The sequence below is a fragment of the Oreochromis niloticus genome, linkage group LG12, assembly GCF_001858045.2.
Source record: "Oreochromis niloticus isolate F11D_XX linkage group LG12, O_niloticus_UMD_NMBU, whole genome shotgun sequence".
NCBI classification, from domain to species: domain Eukaryota; kingdom Metazoa; phylum Chordata; class Actinopteri; order Cichliformes; family Cichlidae; genus Oreochromis; species Oreochromis niloticus.
The window spans coordinates 15,319,985-15,342,042 of NC_031977.2; the positions used below are offsets into that span (position 1 = coordinate 15,319,985).

Consider the following 22,058-nt stretch of genomic DNA (forward strand, 5'->3'; position numbering starts at 1 on the left):
TTTCTAAGAGTACGTTTGTCTCTGTGTAACAGAATAGAGGTTGGGAAGAACAGACAGGAGGGGAGGGAGAGAGTGAGAAAGAGGGAGGGCAGCTGAGGGGTTTAGGGGGGAAAATGTGGTCATCAATTGCTGGCAGCGGATCGAGGGAAAAGATTATTGGACGGTAACCCAGCGGCAGATGTCTGATGAGTGTCTATTAACCTGCCTCCTACATCTCGTAGGCCGTGTCGCTGATGAATTCAGACCAGGAGGCCTTGTCCCACCCAATAGGAGGGGTTGGTAATCCCTCTCCAGGAAATACCTGCCAGAGACCTCGAGACCTGATTGGCTGTATCTGCGCTGCTCTGGCACAGCTAACAGGATGGAGATGCAATTGAGGAGATATGAGTCAACCCCTGCAGCTTCCTGTCCATTGCTCCTCTACCATCATATAGTGTCACTCTCCTCTTCCATCCCTCATTTTGTTTCTGTAGTTCCTGTGCGTCTACACCCATTCATTCCCCCACTAGTGCCTTTATTTGTCTTTCTGCCCACCTTTTTTCAAATTTTCCTGCACTACTACTTGATAGTGCTTTAACCCAGCAGACCTGAAAAAGCTAGAATATGATGACAAACTAAACAAACCCAGTCTTGAGAGTGACTAGACAGACAGGGCTATTTGCTTAGTGACATCAATTGGAGGTACAACATCTCTCTGACAAACCGCAGTCACCAGGATTTGGGCCTTGGCTCATCTGAACCTCATATAAAATGGTTTAAATATGGGATTTCCCTGGCTGGTATATGGCACAGTCCCTTTCCCTACTCACCACTGTTTCAACAAATTGCTACATGGACATGGAATACCATCTCTCATCAGCTCCCCACCCACAGACTCCTACACAGACAAGCCCACAGTAAAGAATGGGGCATGGCATTAATAATTCTCTAGGAAACCTGGCTCCATCGCTATTGTTCCAGAAAGACATATTTGAACAGGCAGCACCCTTTAAGCCCGTGATGTTTATTTTGACAACACATAGTATTAATGTCTATAAAATATGCCAAGAACAGTTGATAAGTGATGAGATATCAACTGACACACTTAAATAAACCTGTTTTGGTCCATTTGGCCTGTTAAAGAGACCATGTCCCAAGATGAAGATATATGAGTTTGGTATTATCTGCCAACAAATCACTTTTATGTCATCGCCTCGACTCAATGTTTGCCTCACTCTCTTTTTGTCTGAGCAGAACAAAACAGAAACAATTCAGGAGGGAGGCAATTTAAAATAAAAAATAATCTCCACCCAACCATCTTAGTGTGCCAGTTAGTTTCAGTTAAACCTGTTTAACTAGGAGCTTGCTTAGCATGGCCCAGGATGTAGTCAGTGTGGAGGGCAGAGGGGCAGAGGGAGGGGCTACAGGGTGTGAGAGCTCGGGGTCTGTGCTCCACATCTGCTCCTATATTAAAGGCATATGGGCTGGACCACGCCAACCACTTATGAGCATGCACGGACCCCCGTCCAGAGCCCAATCAGTCTTGATGGGGTGATGTAATGGACATACCTTGGCCTCCCTTGTCCTCTCAAGCACAGTGCAGCCACAACGCAATCCTGCACAGAAGGCCAGACAACATGCCAACTCACTGTCAACACCTGCCCGTCAAAAACTGGTGGGATGAAGGCACACATGCAGGGGAAAAGAAGGGATGGAGATGGCAATGGGCTGAGGTAAGAAAGGCATATAGAGAGAAGGAGAGAGAGTAAAAGCAAGTGAGACACAGAGAGGGAAGACGGGAAGCTTGCAGGACCACTGAGGCCACAGAAGGCTGTACAGAAAAGATGGGAAAAATTACCCAAAATTGAATAGTGCAAAGTAAAATCTAAGGAGTATCTACCACCAGAACTTGTGCAACTTGTGTCTGCCTTATAGCATGGAAGGTCAGAGAAGAAAGGAGAGACACAAAATATGGGTAGAGATGTGGCTGTATAATAATCCAGAACAGGCCTGCTCCTCTACTCCCCCTGTGGCAGAAAATTAGGAGCCTGTGGTACAAGTTGTCCCTTCCACATTTATCAGTGACACCACCATGCCCGGACTCGCACAATTGTGTTTTCATCTGCTCCCACAAACAACCATTCATCTTGGCTGTGGTGTAATGGAGAAGAAGCACGGGGAAGGAAACAGGATCAAGGGATCCTACGCTTTGGTGGACAGGTATGGTGGAGAGGAAAGGGTGTTCTGGCTAGACGCATGACTTAGGTGACTGAGAGTTATCTCAGGGTGGAGGCGGGGGGAGCTTGTGTGCGGTTTCCCTTCTCAGAAGGATAAGGTGTTGTCAACTCTGTGGTGACCCAAGAGTTTGTCACAGGGGATGTAATGAGGTCAGATTACAGGCTAGTCCACAGACTGGCTGCAAAAGGTTGGCCCGTAATCCCACAGTCATTAAAGGAATGCTTTGTTAAAAGCGGATGGAGGAGAGAGAAAAAAGATGGAGAGAATGAAGAAGAGGGGGGAATATAAGAGGTGTGTGGGGGAACTCAATAACACTTGATTCAATATGAAAAGCCTCTTGTTGCCACCCAGGAGAAACCCGGCTAGGAAGGATGTGAGGGAAGCCAGCCGAGAGACTCCTACAACCAGGAACAAGACGTGCCTTGTTCCGGGTTTAAGGAGCAAACAGATTAAGATGAATTGATGCAAGCTTAGTGACTTTAGAGAATGGGGGAGAGAAAAAAAACGCCCACAGATCAATAAGGCTTAGGAAGCAAGCAACCAAAGACGAATCTCAACTCACATTCAAGAGGATAATACTCAATGAAGGAAACACTCTCAGATCTCACATATATCCCTACTGTTTGGTTTAGATTTAAAACCAAAGTTTAAGTGTACAATAAAAAAAAATTAACAAAACCAGTGGGGGGATGGGGGGGATTTAAAAACAAAACATTTGAAATTTAACATAAATGTAAACATTTTATGCAGTCGTAGAGGTAAAAAAAATTATGAGTATGCACAAACAATAAAATTGGAACAAGGAAACAAGGTTGAACTATTTATACAGAAATTGCTTACACATATTTGCATTTTTTTTTTAAATTTTCACTTCTGTGGTTTGAAAATGCATGCGTCTGTGCACTGTGTGCGCTAGAACACACGAGGGGTTTAAAATAAAACATATGCAGATCACACCAAAGGTCCTATTGCCAACAAGTTAACATACATCCAGTGTCCCACAGTGCACTGTGACAGATCAGTGCCTAAGCCGGCCTGGCGGGGCCTGCGCCCTGATGTTTGCAGAGATCAGAGAGAATCATCTGGGTTAACATGGTAATTATACGGCAAAGCCCTGCTATCTCAGGCTGGATCTGATACTGTTTTTCTCCTCTCTACTCAGATATTTCAGGCCTCCAGTTAGGAGGAGCGACAGCCGTCTTCCAGAGGTAAAGCCTCAAGAGGTGTTCCATCTTAATGGAAGTAAGCACGCTGTGACTGTATTTAATAACAAAAATAAAGATCTGCTTTAAATTATTAAAATTGATAGGCTTGTAAGAAAATATTTTTTATATTTTTCATATGCTCTGATTTAATAATAGAAAGACTCGTCAGCGGTCTGGTTGTTCTTGATAACTTGAAGGTTAGATTTCAAACCGGAAATTATATATGTGTGTGATAAAAAGTCACGTGTGAAATTAACTGTAATATCAACTGCCTGTTAGCTAAAGTTTTATGAGATTACCTGGGCATGTGTATATAAAATAGCACTGTGCACTACTGAAACCATTGAAAGCTGACCAGTATGAAAGTTAGGAAAGGGCTAATTTAAACGCACCATCATGTTATTCCTTCCAAAGAAAAAAAGAAGAGATAAGTAAACCATTGGCTGAGGTAATTGAAAAGGGTACCAATTATAAGATTTTAACTGCTTTACATATCATTGGAAACAATCACTGTGTTATTTTTGGAGACAGAAACTTTTTAAAATAAAATATAGTTGACTTTTGACACTACTGAAATTAGCACATGGTTTGCATCTGGTTTGGTGGTAAAACACAACCTGCTCTTGGACTTCAATTATTTTAATGTGGAAAAATAATAATTGCTCAACATAGAGAGAGAATTATAAAAATATAACAGTATTTTGCCTGTATTAAGTTTCGACTAACCAAAAGAACCCCCAAAAACCTGGTGGTGGGAGATATGCCTGTGACTGTTATTTCCCAGTATGTTTATGTTTTTTCTGTATTTATTGTAATGTGTATTGTTTCCGTGACCGCAGGTGTGCCCTTTAACCCCAAAGTCATTAGCCTTTGCCAACTAGGTCTCTAAACTGCACTACGCTGGTGCAAAACACGTGCAGAGAAAACGAGAAGCACAGAGAAAGAGAGAGAGCGGGAAGGGGAAGAAGGCTCCTGGGCCAATTACGGCCCCAAGAAAACAAAGGGCTATATTTCAATGATTCCTCCAGCTGTGCTGTTTATGAGCTGTGTGCTTAGTCTCTGTGACCTTCACCTCCACACTTGCCCTCTCTGAGGGAAAACAAGCTAAAATTGCCTGATGCTCAATCTTTCATTTCCCCTTGTTTTTCTCCCCCCTGTATTTTCACTTTTTTTGCTTTTGCAAGTTGCTAAAAACATACTGCTTATTTGATTCAGGGGTTTTTATATTTATTATGTTAGATATTTTACTGCTTAGCAGCTTTAGTGCTAACTTAATGGTATGCCATGTCCGACACAGTCTTAAATGTAAAAGTAAGAAAAAATATAGACTAATCTAAGGCTTAATGGCAAGGTGTGTGTCATATGTAACCTTTATAACTTTGCTTGTCAGACTCCCTCCCTCTCCCACCAGCACACATACGCACATGTGCACAGACCTCATAAGCAGGGTCTGGGTATCAGTCACTGTGGCCCTTTGACAGGTCTAACCTTCCCAAGCGGCAGTCTACAACATCTTCACTGCAGTCCTATTGACCAAAGCAATAAGCCATTCTATATGGTGTATTAAAGTAATTTTCCACATGCTACCTCAGCACGATCCATTGTTCATGCAAGCTCCTGCTGACCATGAAGAGAGGAAGAAGGTGGAAGGGGCAAAAAAAAGGAAAAAAAAAAAAGCTTCCCCAAGCTACTGCATCAAATTGCAACACTTTGCACAGCAAAACGATAAGTTCTCTGCATAAATGTCTTACTTTTTCTTTTTTTTTTAATTAAAAATTGTTTTTTTGTTGTTGTTGTTTGACTTAAAAGATGCAGTCATTACCACAGTCACTCATTAAGGAATTTTTGAACTGTCAGAGGGAGGTGCCAGCAACACCTAAACGCTTAGAGGCATATGTCCGTACTATTCAAAGAGCATGTTCAATTAATATGTTCCCAATCCATTCTCCCAATTCATTCCTCTTATATTAGAAAGCAAAAAAAAAAAAAAAAAAAAAAAAAACGAAAAAGGAGCGGTTCTTTTGTTGGCAAGCAGTGGCTGTGTAATATGTTGAGGCCATCTGCGTAGTCCGGTGGCTGCCCTCCCCTGCTCCCCGTGTCAGAGGTGGTGTTGGAATCGCTGTGTACCTCACCCTGGCCTCTGCTGAAATCAGCTCCAGTCCGGGACCATGTGACAAATGATTCCAATCTAGGCTGAGCGCCCTTGACTTGACCCTGACCGCTGTAGACAATAAGGGCAAGCTCAGTCACTGGAAAAGATGTTCTGCGCTAATAAACCCGAGTGCGGACCAGGGTAGCAGTGAGCGGCAGCACGGCTTGGGTGGGAAGGGGGAGGAGGGCGTTCGGGGAGAGAGGAAAGGGGGGAGAGTTCAGGTTCTGACCTCTCAGGTGCAGGTTGATAATGAGTCTCCCTGTTTGCTCTGTGAAAATGACCTAAGAGAGATGAAAGGAGCCAGAGCACAACAAAGAGCCCCATTCTTTGCTCCTCTGAAATGGGATCATTCTTGAGGATTGGCTTATGAATGCACTTTCTATTTCATTGCCTTTAAAGGGCACTTAAGCCAAAATACAAACATGTAAAAGTAGTTGGGCTAGATGCTGCCACGCAGCCCCTGAAACCAAGCGTGCACCTCCTCTCGGACCCCACACATGCAAACAAAACAAGCAAACAGACGAATAAAAGTAGATGCTCGCTCGCCCGCATACACATGCATGCAAGGACAAACGCACACATGCCGACAATATCCCAAATCCTGCTTGTGTCTCCCCTTGTCTCCTTAATAAACCCTATAAAATGAGTGTGCTCTTGCCAAGCGTGGTGCCGTAAACATGCCACTCCAGAAAGGTTCTGGGCATCCCGCTAGTTATGCTAATGAAACCCCCACCCTCTTCTGTTTTTCACTCTCTCTCTTATCCTGCTGGCACAGGCTTCACTCTTCCGCAGTACACCACTCCATTGTCATCCCCTGCCCCTGTTCTGCTGGCATCAGACAAGATAATACACAGCAAAACGAAGATCCAAGAACCCTTGTAAAAAAACATGGCAAGAGAATAATATGGTTATTATTTCTTTGAACTCAAAACCAGGCCATTGTTCTTCATTTTTGTGTCCCAATTTGTAGCAAAATATGGTACAAAATATGATTATCTTAAGAATGTGCATGCACGGATGGCTAATTATAATGGTATAAACAACATTTCCAAGGTAAGTGTTAGGAAAGAAACAAGAGAGGGTCATGAAATACTGAACAAAATAACCCCTCACTTCTGTCTGATAAGCTGTGACAAGCTTTGACACAGCCAGAAAGTAGAGGCAGGACTTCTCGTAGCGCTGATTCTGGTGAAGTGGAGTATATCAGCAGGTTATTTGTCATGGGGACTTTCGGGAACTTAGCGCTCAGAGTAACTTAGAACTTGGAGGCGGAAGTGCTGGGCATGACAGGAACCCCTGAAGTCTGCTGAACTCTGCTGAGTGTCAATCTGGAAACCAGGATTATACCCTCCATCCTCTGGCTCGAAAACACAAAACCCACTTGTCACTGCAGCACAAACTTTTGTTTGTGTGACTCTAAGAGTGAGTAGGTGTGTGAAAATGCACATTTGTCTGTATCTATAAATGTGTGCGTGTGTGTGTGTGCGTTTTCATGCGTCTTCAAGGCCTTGTGTGCATGTGGCTTTCTCAGAGCTGTTGAGTAAGCCAGGCCTCTGACATGTGGATTTGTGGCTTGACTGCAGAGGAGTTTATCACAGATAATTACATAAGAATGTGCTGGAAATGGAACAAACCACGGACAGTCTGGGCTGGCAGATGCTGAGCCTCGGCCTACACAGTGCCCCGTGCTCCCTGCACTCCAGACTCACACACCAGCCCCCACCGGGCCTCTCTAAGCTTGAAAGGGCAACAGAGAAAACACTGAAATCCTGGAGAGCCCAAATGAGCTTCTCTTTTATTTCTCACCCTACAGCTTCCTTGCTTCTCTTTCCTTCACTATACTTTTCACACATTTAAGGCAGTTCGCAGAATACACAATTGATTTTTTATCTTGTTAAAAATATATGTCTCCAAATATTAAAAGTGTTAAATAACAGTAAATATATATATTTTTATGGAAGTATCAGTAGCCAAAAATAAAGTGCACAAATTGTGCAAATACGCTTGCAGTCTCACCAAGCTTGGAAATTGTGGATTTGCCGAATAAAAACTACTGAAATATGTTTTGCTGAAGATCCAGCTCTTGTCACCTGCGATGATCCTCCACATTAAATTTGTGTGAGTTTCAAACAGAAGTTGATGTCGCCACACAAGTTTGAGGTCCGCACTGAAACTGCAGAGTACACAGCGCCAATACTCATAAAGAGACTTCAGGGAGTGATTTAAAAAATAGAAGCAGTGCTGAACACACCCTGGAGGTGAACAAGAAGATGATCTTCAGTTTTCATGGATAAAGTCCCTGAATGACTTTGTAAATGCATACACATTGGTTTTTTGTTATTCAAAATGGATCTTTTGAGGGTGAACATCACCTCTGTTACACAATGCCTTGATCCTGGACCAAGAGAGAGAATTCCAAATTCTGCGAATATTCTCGCTCTGTGATCGTTCCGCCACAAAACTGTGGCAGTGTCATGCTTTCTATCATCCAGGCTTCTGTAAAGCGCAGAAATGGTCACTTTTTTCTCATGTTATGAACATTCTCAGTGTCAGTGTCTCTGTTGCAGATGGTGCAGTGTGTGTGTGTGTGTGTGTGTGTGTAGGAGGGGGGGCATCTATGAGCTGGTGTACTGAATTGGAAATGGAAGTTTATAAGGGCACTGGCAAAAACCTCTCCTCTGCCCTCCCAAGATAATGAAAACAGTGTGGCGAGAAGTAAAATCTGACCACTGCAAAACTGAAACCGCACTGAGGTAGCAAGATGAATAACCTTGCGCACCAGCCAAGTGAATTCTGGGTATCAATGCCTTTTCGATTCACTTACTTTTTGTAATCATCAAGGTCAAAAGGCAATTTCTGCAAGCACATAAATAAATAAAACAGGTTGGCAGCAAATTAAATAGAAAGGGGAACAAAGTCATGCCTCTAGCTAGTAATAGAAAAAACAAGGGTAGAAAATCTCACATGAAAGCTAATTTTAGATAACATCTAGCTTTGCCATTTGACTAATTGGAATACACTTCAGTCTTCATACAGAAATGCCATTAGCACTTAAAACATTTTGTGCTAAAGATTTTTGTTATGCAAAGTATTATTTCCCCATCCATGACTGCATCCAAAAGCTGTTGATAGTGAAGGTTGTGGTTTAATCTTTTTTTTTATTATTTTATCATTATATGACTTTAAAAGAACTCTGATTGTAACAGTTGTATTTTCTTCTGCTGCAATTTTACTTTGTCCAATAAAGCCAAAATGCTATCCCTTAGTCTATTACAAAAAGTTTCTATGTGTTACCAGTGGCCCCTTTTTTATCAAAGACATGTTGCATACTGACTATCACGGCTGGCTGTTGTCTAATGCTGCATTTGAGATTACGTGAACAATCAGTCTATAGTTACCTGCTCTGGTGTCCCTCTGTATGCTTTAGTTTGTATTTTAAACCTGTCGTTTTAGCCTTTCTTACATGAAACCTGAGGAGGCCTGTTTTTCAAAGTGACTTTCAGGTTATTTTCTGATGCAAATAATTCAGAAAACAGTGGTAATAACTGTAGAGGCACAACTTTTCCACTTAATCCAGGAAAAAAAACAAACACAAAGAAAAAACTCCTACAGGGTAAATTAGTCTTGCTGTCAAGTCTTAAACTCACAAACCCAAGGAGACAAAACAACTCTCCATGTTTTTAGTTGCTCCTATAAAATATCTACAGGAATCCTTAGTTTTTCTTTCCACCAAATGAGCTAAGATATAAGAGAACTTTATTGACTTGTAATCGTGTGATACTGAGTAGTGTCAGCAACAGCTCAAGGTTATTGTGCGAAATGAGTTCAGGCTCTAAACGGCTCAGCATTGTAAACTAAATCAATACTACCAAATAGTGAGTACTGCCATTTACAGCATGACGCCCGCAGGAATTTCATTCTAGTCATAACTCTCAGCACCCGGCCTTACATAGTAAGCAACAACGGGCCCTTATGAAAAAGTAAACAAGTTGTCGGGGTCGTGCAGTTTATTCCTCAAGGTTACGTCAAACCCCAACGTCCAGCCTCCTACTATAGGGCCAGAGGTCTTGCATTTGTCTGGCTCTTCTGTCAGGGGCAGATCCCTCCTCGCAGTCCACTGCTAGCAGAGAGACAGGGGCTTTTATTAAGTGTTGGCAGTAGACAATATGGCCTCCGCCTGTTTCTAGTGCCCCTGATTCTGCTCTCTTGGCACATGATAAGATTCTGAGTCCGTTCTGACAAACCATACAGTATATATTGCTTTTGTTCAAGAATCCAGAGCAGTTTCTCAAAAAAAAAGAAAAAAAAAGGCCAGAACAGTTTATTACTGTTTAGAAACCTCCTTCCAAGAGCAAAGCAAGCACGCACAAGAAAGAGTAATGATATGTTTTAGGTCAATATTTTATACGATGATGCATTTTGGGAGGCACACCTCTACAAGGCATGTGTGAAACAATGGGTGTCATAACTGCCCCGTGCAGCTTATTAATCTTCCCTCGCCCTATAATCAATCTGTTTCTCCCCTTGCAAACACTGGTTACATTCCTGCGTTACATGAGAGACCATCTTTCACTGTGGCATAAAAGGGTGGCTCCAGGATGCTGATGTCTCTCTCATATGAGGCAGCTAAGACTAACAGTACAAAACGACTTCCTCGGGATGTTTTTAAATCGATGGCAGCAAGATTAAGCAGGAAAAAGGAAACGGGACATCAACTTTTCTTGTTTGTTTTTTTTCCCCCACAGCTGATTTGACTAATCAAATGAAAGCCTAGAAAAAAAAATCTGTAGATTACTTATTGACTACCCAAATAATAGTTTTCTTTGAAAGACAGATTTCCAAAGCTGTGACACAAAGGTATCTGTCAGCGACTGTAAAACCTAGGCAGGGTTCTTATTAGGATGTCCAATCAAACATATGGTGTCATGCTTACAACTGGGAACCATTTCAGAGGTATGTTGTGAAGTCATACGGTAGTGCTCCGCTAAAATTATTCTATAGAAGACAGCAAGAGGAAGTTGCCACTATTCTTGTCATTCCCCATTGTACAGTCATACTGCAGCAATTATTCAAAATCTTTGATTATCCTCAGAGAAGCGATGCAATCATGGCTGAAAATCAATTTCAGGGACATCAGGAAAAATCAAAAAGCTAGCACAGTGCCAACAGGGCCAAGGGCTTGTGTGAGAGAAGAGAAGGGATTTTTTTCTCATCATCGTTTCGGTTTTCCCTTTGCTGAGGGTAATCAGCCAGGAACACCAGAGAGCTTGCTGTTAGTCAGAGCCAGATCCTGATCCTGTTCAGAGCTGCTAGTGATGTAGAGCCAGGTAGCATCCAATTAGCGCTTAGTGTAACTTAATGCAAAGTACTGGCACTCTGCTCACCGAATCCAACTAGTTGTCATAGAATTTCCACGCTTGTTCTGTCAAATTCACGAACATTTGCTGATTTGCTTTGCCTTCTCAAGGCACCATGGAGTTGAAATAAGACATTTTCATCAATGCTGTGCTGTGTATGGCCATTTTCTGCTAAAACAGATTGGCCTGATTAGTGATGAGACAGCAGGCACGTCAGCGACGGCTGCTTGATGCTTATTGACAACTGTGTTGCTTTAGAACCACATTTACTCCTTTTACATATAGAGCAATTTGTAATGGCACAGGTTCCAAAGCTCTTTAATGGATGTAAATCCAATGAAAAAATTTCATGATAAACTAAAAGCATGTACCGTTTTTAGTCAAAGAAGCTGGATATAAAAATTCCACACTTCTTTATGTTCAATCTAGGCATGCCCGCTCGTGTTTAATCAGTCTGGACCAAATGCTGGACTTATCTCCAGCAGCTGAGAGCAGATCGAGTCTGATAATGACATATTTAGAGACACAGCATAAAAGGAAAGCCTACCCCGTTCTTTCATAGCAGACTGATCTGGTTGATGAAAAGCTCAGAAATATGCCAGAGACATTACAAAATAAGGGATAATGTGTAATATCCTATTTGTCCCCGTTACATGTATTTCACTTTCTTTTACTTTTTCTTCCCCTTGACTTGTGCTTCTTGGTCTCAGAGCATGAGCAGCTGTGATGAGAGCCTCCACAGACTTCACTTTCTAGTAGCACTCAGACATTTGAGTTTTGGCTGTGGTATGTGATGTTTTGTAAAGATGGTGGCTTCCTCCCTCTGTCCTCCTGCCTGCCAGGGCTCAATGGGCGGATTGCTGCTACTTGTGTAACAGCATTAGCAGAGGTTATTCAGCAAAACAGTGGAAAATCCACTCCATCATGTTTCCTCATCAGGGATGTCTTCTCTCTGACCTCCACCTCTGTTTCAGTGACTCACACAAACATGGAAGATGAATATGTACCATCTCCTCAGGTTACGCCAAATTCAACAAAAGACGGGCCTGTCAACCATGAAATGGTCTTTACAGAAGTAATATGGACAAATGTGGATTAGTTGGAGGCACTTTTATCTCTAGATAATTTCGTGACCTTTATTTTTTATTCTAGGTCGTAAAAGATTATTCCGAACGCTATCATAACAACTGGTATAAAAGGAAAATGGTGGTCTATTATCCTCCGTAATTCCTTTCTGGACATCTATCATCATGCTCCCCTCCCTCTACCTAGCATTCATCACAGGACACCCCCATGGTTTTCTAATCTACAGCTTTTGTTTTCTTTTTCCTTTTCTTTTTTTTCTTTTTTTTTTTCTTTTTCTTGGTTATATCTCCTGTGAATTACTTGGCTCGGAAACACACAGGCAAACACACAGACACACACAGGCAAACTGCTGTCTGGCCTCCGAGGTTCAGTGGGAGCATTAAATACAGGTCAGGGTGACAATGAGGTTGTTGCAAGGCCTTGAGGAGGCCTGGGGGACTCTACTTATTAGTCCCTGGGCATGACTGTTTGTGTTTGGTGAGTACTAGTGTTGGATAGTAAGTTAATAGAGTAGATGCGCGATGAGGACATAAATAGATAAATAAACTAAGTAAAACAGGGCAATCCTACGCAATGCACGTGTGCACAGATTTCACATCTGGATATTGGATTTCATGCAATGTTCATGTCCTGTCTTGTTCATCTCCCTCAGAAGTCTGTTTTTGGCTCGAGTCATTTCGATGACATCATAGCACAGGACTGATGGGGAATATTTCTGCATGACATTATATTATTTTTAATAGCTGCAATTTGCTCTTATTATACACTCTTCTTATTTAAACAGCCTTTATATATAGCTTAAGTTGTAAAAGGACTGTTCAACATATGCAATGAATATTTATCCAATTTTAAGAAAAAGTTTTCTCTTACACTATGATCGAATCAGATTTAGAAGTCTTGTTTTCATTCAATCTCACCCTTTCTTTGGTGTTTATTTCATTATTTATAATCACAATAAATTAAATTCTGTTAGTAGCACATCTGGAATGCACTGCAACTTAAATGTACACAATGCACATGCATAACCTTTGTTAGTTGAAGCCCAGAATCAGGGAAAAAGATCTCCTATTCAGTGTAGGCTAGGCTGTACTGTACAGTATGTACTATATTCTAATCTATCCACAAGCAGACATGTCTATGCAGCTTCAATCTTTTCTTTCTTTCTCCATGACAACTTTCATTTCAGTCACATGGGTGTATGCTGTAATAACTCAGTTTTATGTTCAAAATAAAACTGCAATACAGAGGAGAATATTAGTAAATGCTGCAAAGGCGACCCTCAGAGAAATATCTGTTTTCTGCAGTGAATCTTGAGACTGTGTGATGATCTGTTGCAGGTATCTGCTGGTTTCAGAGTCATGCCCTTTACTGTCCCTCTGTTATTTACCCACCAGACATACACAGCTTGATAAATGTTTTGTCTGACCTTCTAAATTTGTTTTCCTTCCTCTTAACTGTGATTTTATTTCCCTTGGACAGGCCAGACACTGTGTGCCTCTCTGTGTGTACGTGCACGTGTGAATGTGTCTGCTCATTTTTTCTTGTGTTTTTTAAAGCTTCACCACCCGAAAGATAAAACGTATCTTTTCCTTTTGAAAAAAAAAAAAAAATTTCCATCAGTTCGTCATTAGAACGGAAAAAAAAAAAGAAAACACTGTAAAAGCAAAGGAATTCAAAGCTCTACTGAAAGCGACTGGCCCTCCATCTAGTGTGTGTCTACTTCAATCTGTAAAGGGTTAAAGTCGCCACAGGCCAGAGCAGAGTCAACATCGGCCACGGCTTGGCTGGCCTACCCTGCCAGATCAATATCTGCAAATAATAAATTAGCTCCCTAGAGGGGTCGCACTAAACCCTGAGCAACACTGCCCTGGAAAAGTCCACAATTGGTGTGTGTGAGACTCAATAAGCCAGGTGAATGACTGTGCAGGGGCACATCTTTAGCACTCCATAATAGAAAATTAATGGTGCTCAAATCAGTGCTGAGGGCACCCTGAGGGTTACCTAATAGGCCTAGTTAGAACTGTCATCCCTTCCAGAGTCGCCTAAAATATTACATGCAAACACAGGGAGCCAAGATGAGAGGGAAGAATGGGAGTGCGTTTACGTCTTATTTGTGGTTAAATCAGCTACAGGTAAAAGGTGAGTTAGCACTGAGGAGATAAGAAAGGAAAGAAGTCATGATTTAGCTTGGTATAGCTTACCAAAGAATACTAAAGAGGTCTAATTTTGAATTTGGAAGAGGTCAGAATCTAATGCTAGTAAAACCTATGCGTGTCACCATCAGCAAGGATAATCATGGCACAAACTGTTAAGTGAAACCTTTTTTTCACAGTGCACTGTCATCGCTTAATGCTGTCACTCTTCGTATTAGCGTTTAGCTGTTCCTTAGCACAGACTTGCATACAGCTATTTCAATGGCATATGAACATCCAGGCCCGGCAAGGTCAATTCTACCAGTTTTGATTTCCCCTTTAAGCTACAACATAATAATAATTAGATATTTAAATTTGCTTCATTAAAGCACAGCTCATCTCATCTTAATAGAAAGATCGACTGATGGCCTGAATAAGCACCACACTGTTGATGTGTATTTCACGATTTTCTTTGTTTCTGCTGGTTAAACGTCAGATATTAGTTATTTCAGTGAGTTTTTGCACAATGTACAATTCACAGCCCTTGATCATACATTTGTCCTGATTATTTATGATAAAAAAACGTTTTTTTTCTTTGTGTTTATGCTCATTGTCTTCAGTTTTAATGACAAGCTGTAGGTCAAACAGCTGCTCATGTTACCAGAAAAGAAATAAAAAGGAAAACAATGACAGAAAAATGAAACAAAATCATTCCAACCTGCTCAATTCAGGCACTATTAGCCTACCATAAAGCCATATACCCTAAAGAAAAATTCATATCGCCATATAAACATGGAAATAAATAACAAGAGAGCTAAGTAATTTTAAGTTTTTGTAATACGGTTCTGAATCTTGATACTGTATAATATTTGCAGTGTTCAAGCATAAGCCAATCTAAGGTCCTGTTTAAAAGCAGATCTATATGCCACACAGGCTTGTAATGAGCCTTAAAAGCACATCTGATCGCTTATTCCAGTTGGTTTATTTCCCCGCCCTTACGGAAAGACTGCTGGATTCAATAAACACACTTCTTATTGATCCTCAGTCACACGGCAACACATGCACCTGTCTTACCCGCATCCAGCAAGATTTATTACAACTTTATATGCTGGGAAGAAATGAAAAGGCACAGAAATGTAATCAAGTGCACTCCCGTACACACAGACAGTTTAACTAGCCAATGATTTCTCATCAGCGTATCCTCATACATACACAATTTTTCAATCTCTTATCCCACCCTTATTTGTCTATGCAGTAATATCAGCTGGTTGGAATGTGGGGAGGGGTTTTCCTCCTTATCTCTCCTCCTATCCCCCTCAGGTCTGGAGTTCGGCAAACTGTCTGCTGCACTGACACTGAACTTACCCACATGCCGCCACACTGCCATCCTCCAGAGCAAACAGAGTGTGTCGCTCTCCGCAGGCCACTTGGGATATTTTCAGAGATGATGGAAGATTCTGGAACAAACACGGTGCCAGCTGGAAAAAAATAAAGTTCCCAGTGAGGTGAAGAAACACTCTGAGTATCTCTGGGTTGCTGTTATTGTGTAGTTAAGTAGGTATACTCCATCAGCCTGGCAAACATCCCTAAGACGGGCACAGCTACAGCAGATCCTCTCAGTGCAGATGAAGACAGAACAACAGGCACAACAGAGGGAACAAGAAAGAAACAGCATATTCCTTTATGGTGCCGAGCTGTGTAGATCTGATGTTTTTAAGTCCCTCTGTGTATGTCTGTCTGAGTGTGTTCATGCCAGTGCCACACGGAAAAAAAAGAAACAGCCTATGAGAAGAAAAGAAAGCCTGGTTCCTCATCATGCGCTTGTTAGCTTGTCCAATCTATGGCAATCAGCACAGTCCCAGGGGTTGAAAGACATGAGATGCTGGGGAAAGTGAAGCCGAGGCTGAGGAAAAGATCAATACCGCTCTGTGAAACAAGAAGTGTGGGCTATTTACTCTCCATTGATCTGATGATGCTGGAGAAACACCTCACTCGGCTATTAAATTGAGAGTATAAGTCTAGTGTGGAGGGCTTTTTTTTCCTTCCTCTCTCTGTCTTTCTCTCTTACTTCACCCCAAGGTCAAGAAAAAAAAAGAAGAAGCTAAAAACATCCACAAACACACAAAAATGGATTGCTTGGGCCAGGGAAAGTAATTAATCTGCATTAAATCTGTCAAGGGAGCAGACACTAACTACCCGTCTTAAGCGAAGTTTTGCTCAGAGCGACCCATGGCAGCATAGGATGGACTACTGGAGGACACGGTGATAAATATAACTGCTAGCCGGGGGCCTGCAGTGCTTCAGATGAGCTACTTTAAGGCTATGCTTTACACACTCATAAGAAGCTAAACTAAAAGAACATAAAATTATGCAGGCCTGGTAGTCTAATTAAACTGATGCATTTTGTGTTCAATGTAAACAATTAGCAGGCGGGGAAAAGACGCACTGGAACGGTTCGCAGCCGAGTGTGAAGCAGCGGGAATGAGGATCAGCACCTCCAAATCTGAGGCCATGGTTCTCAGCCGGAAAAGGGTGGAGTGCCCACTCCGGGTCGGGGATGAGTTCCTGCCCCAAGTGGAGGAGTTCAAGTATCTCGGGGTCTTGTTCGCGAGTGATGGGAGAAGGGAGCCGGAGATCGACAGACGGATTGGTGCTGCGGCTGCAGTGATGCGGACGCTGCACCGGTCCGTCGTGGTGAAGAGGGAGCTGAGTGTAAAAGCGAAGCTCTCAATTTACCGGTCGATCTACGTCCCGACCCTCACCTATGGCCACGAGCTGTGGGTAGTGACCGAAAGAACGAGATCGCGGGTACAAGCGGCAGAAATGAGCTTCCTCCGAAGGGTGGCTGGCCTCTCCCTTAGAGATAGGGTGAGAAGTTCGGCCATCCGGGAGGGGCTCAGAGTAGAGCCGCTGCTCCTCCACATCGAAAGGAGCCAGTTGAGGTGGTTCGGGCATCTGACAAGGATGCCCCCTGGGCGCCTCCTGGGTGAGGTGTTCCGGGCATGTCCCACCGGGAGGAGGCCCCGGGGCAGACCCAGGACGCGCTGGAGAGATTATATCTCTCGGCTGGCCTGGGAACGCCTTGGTGTTCCCCCGGATGAGCTGGAGGAGGTGGCTGGGGAGAGGGAGGTCTGGGCTTCTCTGCTTAGGCTGCTGCCCCCGCGACCCGACTTCGGATAAAGCGGATGAGGATGGATGGATGGATGGATGGAAAAGACGATATTCTTTCTTCAGGTTTGGTTTCTACAGCCAATATTTAGCATTAGTAGCATTTCAAGAAATCAACAGTTTTGCATCCTGAAATTTTGCAACTGTTAATTTCTGTGGATGTTAACATAGACCAATAAGACCACTCACTGTGCTGGAATAAGAAGCTTCCACATTGAATTCCCAAAGTTTCACAGAATCACAGCGCACTGAAACTATGTGATAATGTCTGCGGTCACTCAACTCAACAACTTATTCTATGTAAATGAACCAAGCTGCTCTAGGTACTTAACTCTGTGGGTCAATAGATGAGCTTCAGAACACTTATGCATGCTTTCTTAAAGGATATTGATTAAAAAAACAATTAACTCATTACATTGAAACCTGGAGTGCAATTTCTGTTTTGTTTGGTTGGGTTTGGGATTTGTTTGCTTGCTTACTAGCTGCGAAAGCGAATAATTAATAACGAAGGAAGAGACAGCAAGACGTCACAAATAAATAAATAAAAAGTAAAAGTAAGGCATTTAAAGTATTTAAAGTCAGAAGCCAAACACTTTGACTTTCAGAGCAATTTCTTGGTTGTTGAAGCAAAAAAAAGAAGAGAAAAAAAAAGTTGTCCCCAATGACGAAATTATGTTTTATAATTTAACAGTGTGTTATAAAAAATACATTTCTGTGGAGAACTGATCGATTTACAACAGATTTTGTCGGTAAAAACCTTTACAAGGTTACAAGTTAGAAGAATTTCCCTAGCATGTGTCCAGTGGCAGAGCTGCTAACGTCCACATGCTCGGTGTGAAACTCTCTCTCTCCCACCATGTCTTTCTTCGCCTTTCTTCTAACTCCTCAGAGGAGAAGCCTTATTGACTGTGTGGCTGTATTACAACAAGCAGTCTCTAATGACTCCCTGAAGACCTCTCTATCCCTACTGCCCGCCCTCCGTCTCCCTCTCTCTCTCTCTCTGTCTTACTCTGCGTGCCTCTCCTTCTCTGCCTGCTCTTCAGGCTCCAGTTCAGCAGCTAATTAACCCTCTCTAATAGCGTAGATTACATTAGCTTTGAGCGGCTCGCACCCTCCACCGGACCCGCACTGCCACACAATGAAGCCAGCCTTGCTTTACAAATCTCCCCCTTCACAAGAGTACAATTATGAATTCAAACAACTTCTTATCCACACTCACTCATCCAGGGACAGAAGCCCTCCTCTGCAACCGCCCCACTCCTCCCATGCCACCCATCGCCCGGGCCTTCACACAGGGAGTAATGAGAGAACTGAAGAGAGGAGACCACACAACAAGATGGCCAAGAGGGGGAGAGGGTTATTGGGAGGGAGGACCCCCTATTGGGGAAATCAGAGAGGTTACTATAGGTGTTTCATTGGCTGAGCTTACAGAAGCCCAACGATAACCCTCCACTTTAACGTTCGTACTCAAAGGAAAATGGAATCTTAATTACTGCGTGCAGCAAGAAAGGGGAATACCAGGACAAAGCGGAGGTGTACGCATTAAGCAGTCAAAGAGAGGGAATTAAGCCCAAAAACGAATGACTTAAGCCAAAGTTTTCCTTCTATACAATGACAAAAAGGCCAGAATGTGTTCTTTCTTTTTTTTAATAAACTTCCCAGTGGTCAAATTTCTTGATCGCTGAGTTAAATCAATCACTGAAGACCCATCATCTCAAAAAATACACTCCTATTGGTGTGTACAGTACTGCTACACAGTATTTAGTACCCCGCTGTAGGAATGGCACTATGGCTGGTTAGTCATCTTTGATACAATTCAACTGAGCTGTATAACGGTGCTACCACCATTAAACTGCAGGAGTCCAACTACACTTGGAGCGTTAAAAACCAATGGAGTACCTAGGACGAGATAAAGGAACAGTGAATCAATGAAAAATAGGGCAATTTTTTTGAATCGGAATTTTTTTTCTCTCTCTCCCTTGCTGCACTTACAGCACTTAGTGGCGTTTTATGAATGATAATGAGAAGAGGTGTAGGGGTGGTAAAAAAGGGCTAAAAAAGAAATAAAGTATAGAAGAAATGGATGTAATCTGCCCCGTCCAAATGTAAATTGGTACATTTGTAGTGAAAGGACATTCTCATGTTTCTTTGTCCGAACAAGTAATTTTCCCTCCGTCCCTCTTCTGTAAGCCTTGCCATAGCAGCATTTTCCACAGCATAGAGCACTCTCTTTTCTATTTCAATAGGACAGCTCATTTGCTAGACTCCGAGCCCAAACTGCTGACTGGGTTTTTCAAGGCTGTGTACTTTGTGTGTGTCTGTGTGGACTAGTGTGCGTGTGCAAAGGCTTGTGCTAAAAGAGAGAGAAAAGCTGCAATGTGAGAGGGAAGGAAAACGGCGAGAAAGAGTGGGAGAGAGAAAACATTGTATCATTAAGATACTCAGAGATCATTAGATATATAAGGGTTCCGCTATGCAAGGTCAGGTCTGCTGTTTTTCTAGGTCGGCAGAGGAGCAGTAAAACCAGTCTAATCATCCACTTCTCTTTTCTCTCTTCTCCCTGGTGACACTCCCTTCCTCCTCCATGTGTGGATTCCAGCCCAGTTTCACCATGCTCCTGTACGTATTTACTAACATTATCAAGGCTCATGAGCCAAGGACACATTAAAGCAAACAACATGCACAAAAAGGCTTTAAGCTAGATATTGGCCTCGTTATGGGGTAAAGCTCTTTGCGTCCTCTTTTGCTTTCAGGATGTACAAGGCTACATGAACAGGTGCAGCATTCGGCCTGACTATCCAATATCTCTCATTAACGCTCTCATTTAAAATGGAGTTTAGCAACTGGCATTGTGCTCCAAGTGATGGGTGTGTTTGTGCTTGCATGTCTCAAAACACCAGCACATGTTACTGAAGACATTTTTCAGCTAAGGTGACAAGGGCATTGACTTTATTGAGAGGTAAACTTGTTTTGTATGTGAGTTGCTAACACGTGCTTTAACTTTTGTGGATGTGTATCAGTATTGTTTATAAGTGGACTACTGCACCGCTCAGTAGTTTCAAGTGGAACTGCTGATTTGCAGGTTGGTGGAGTCATGGTAGTTATAAAACTAATATTTTTAATAACACATACCATGCAACACACCAAAATTCGCTCTTTGGCTTGCTTTAACAGTTTTACATTTATTTTAATAGTGGTGCTTCAGCACACTCTGCTGGTCATCAGTAGTATTATGATCACTGATGTTAGCTATTTGCTAATATACTGGTATCAGCATTTATAACAGGCGATAAAATAAAAAAGGTAAAAGATGGAAGAAACACCCTTCAGTCATTCTGTGAGTGTTTATTTTTCCAAGTTGTGTCCACTAGAGGGCACTCTGGTGGACACAATGTCATGCTTTAGCACACCCTGCTGGTGATATGTTGTAATATGATCAAACTGATTTTTAGTAATGTCAGTTCACTTTCATTGTGCATTTTCTTTTGCCACAATAGGCATGTGCCCAGTTTGGCTAAAACTCCAGCAGGACTAATATTAGCTTTTTGCTGGCATTTCACTAAATTAAAATTCAAACAGTAGAAGAAAAGGGGGAAAAACCTTTTAATCATGTAATGATTGTTGATGTTGCATACTTTATCTAAAATTTCCCTGTTGGTAACACATGTTTGCAACAATGCAAACACAACAACCAGCTGATGTAAGAGGAGTCAGGCAGAGAGTAAACGAGTAATTCATGACTTGTTGTAGCAAAACAACAAGAATATTTTATCTTAGAAATTATAAATAAGAACAAAAGCACAAATTTTATGTTTTACACACCTGAAAATAGAATCTAAAAAAAATTGGCCCATATATCGATTTTCAAATGACCAAATATCGGTATTGGTCCTAATAATCCTATACCGGTTGGGGTATTTTCATAGTCTGTCTGTATTAACTCAAATCACTTGTCATCTCACCACATCTAAAACAATATGATTATGATTAAGTGGTGAATGGTCAAAGCGTTGTGACTGTTCAGAGTATATAAAACTTTACTAACTGGTGAACACAGTAAAACAATTATCTATTTAAAACCATTCTCAAGAATTAGTAGAGACCAAAATTAATTGTGCACATTGAGCTCGTATTTACCCGTTACCCAAAACCTCAATCTACAAGTAACTGGTGAACATAAAGACAGAAAGTAACCGCTTACCATCAAGTTTGTAACTTAAAAGTTCATTACATTGTAGAAAAAAAATGTCACTTCACATGAGACCGAGGTCCTTACAAGTCCACTGAAGGACACCAAGCTGCTAGCCCTGGCGGTAGGGAGGCATCGCTGTTGGTAATGTGCCCTGTTCATCAAGATAATGATGGATAGCTTTAAAACGGACCCTCAGCTTTATAGAGATGAATGTCCTGCTTGGCCTCTTACTCAGCACTTTGGCCTTTCCCCCACTCACTGTGCGCTTTATCACACAAACAGCCTCACCGGGGCTAAGATGGAGATTAGCGAAGCCTGTCTTTAAAATGGAGCCTACTAAACACTATCAATCACACAAAAACTGGTTTCTAAAATGCATCCCAATACGCCTTCTATTAGGAGCATCAAAATGGAGCGGTGATAGTTGGCTGTTTGTGCGCTGTTGTGTGTGGGATGAGCTCAGAAGATCGAGTAGAACAGAGAAAAGGACAAGTGTGTGTGACAGAGAAAATGTGTGTTAAGAATGCCTCTCGTTCCCTTGACCGTCTC

General features: G+C 42.1%; 1 protein-coding gene across 3 annotated transcripts in view; it reads right to left on the reverse strand.

Moving 5' to 3' along the window:
• LOC102076433 (PH, RCC1 and FYVE domains-containing protein 1) overlaps nucleotides 1-22,058 on the reverse strand; it is a 301,646-nt gene that overhangs the window by 206,958 nt on the left and 72,630 nt on the right. For all 3 annotated transcript variants that reach the window (XR_003222400.1, XM_025911970.1, XM_005457517.4), the window contains exon 5: nucleotides 15,515-15,627. Coding sequence is in view for 2 of the 3 variants with exons in the window: in XM_025911970.1 (XP_025767755.1) it covers nucleotides 15,515-15,627 (113 nt within the window). In the remaining variant the exon portion in view is untranslated. The remainder of the gene's footprint in view (nucleotides 1-15,514; nucleotides 15,628-22,058) is intronic.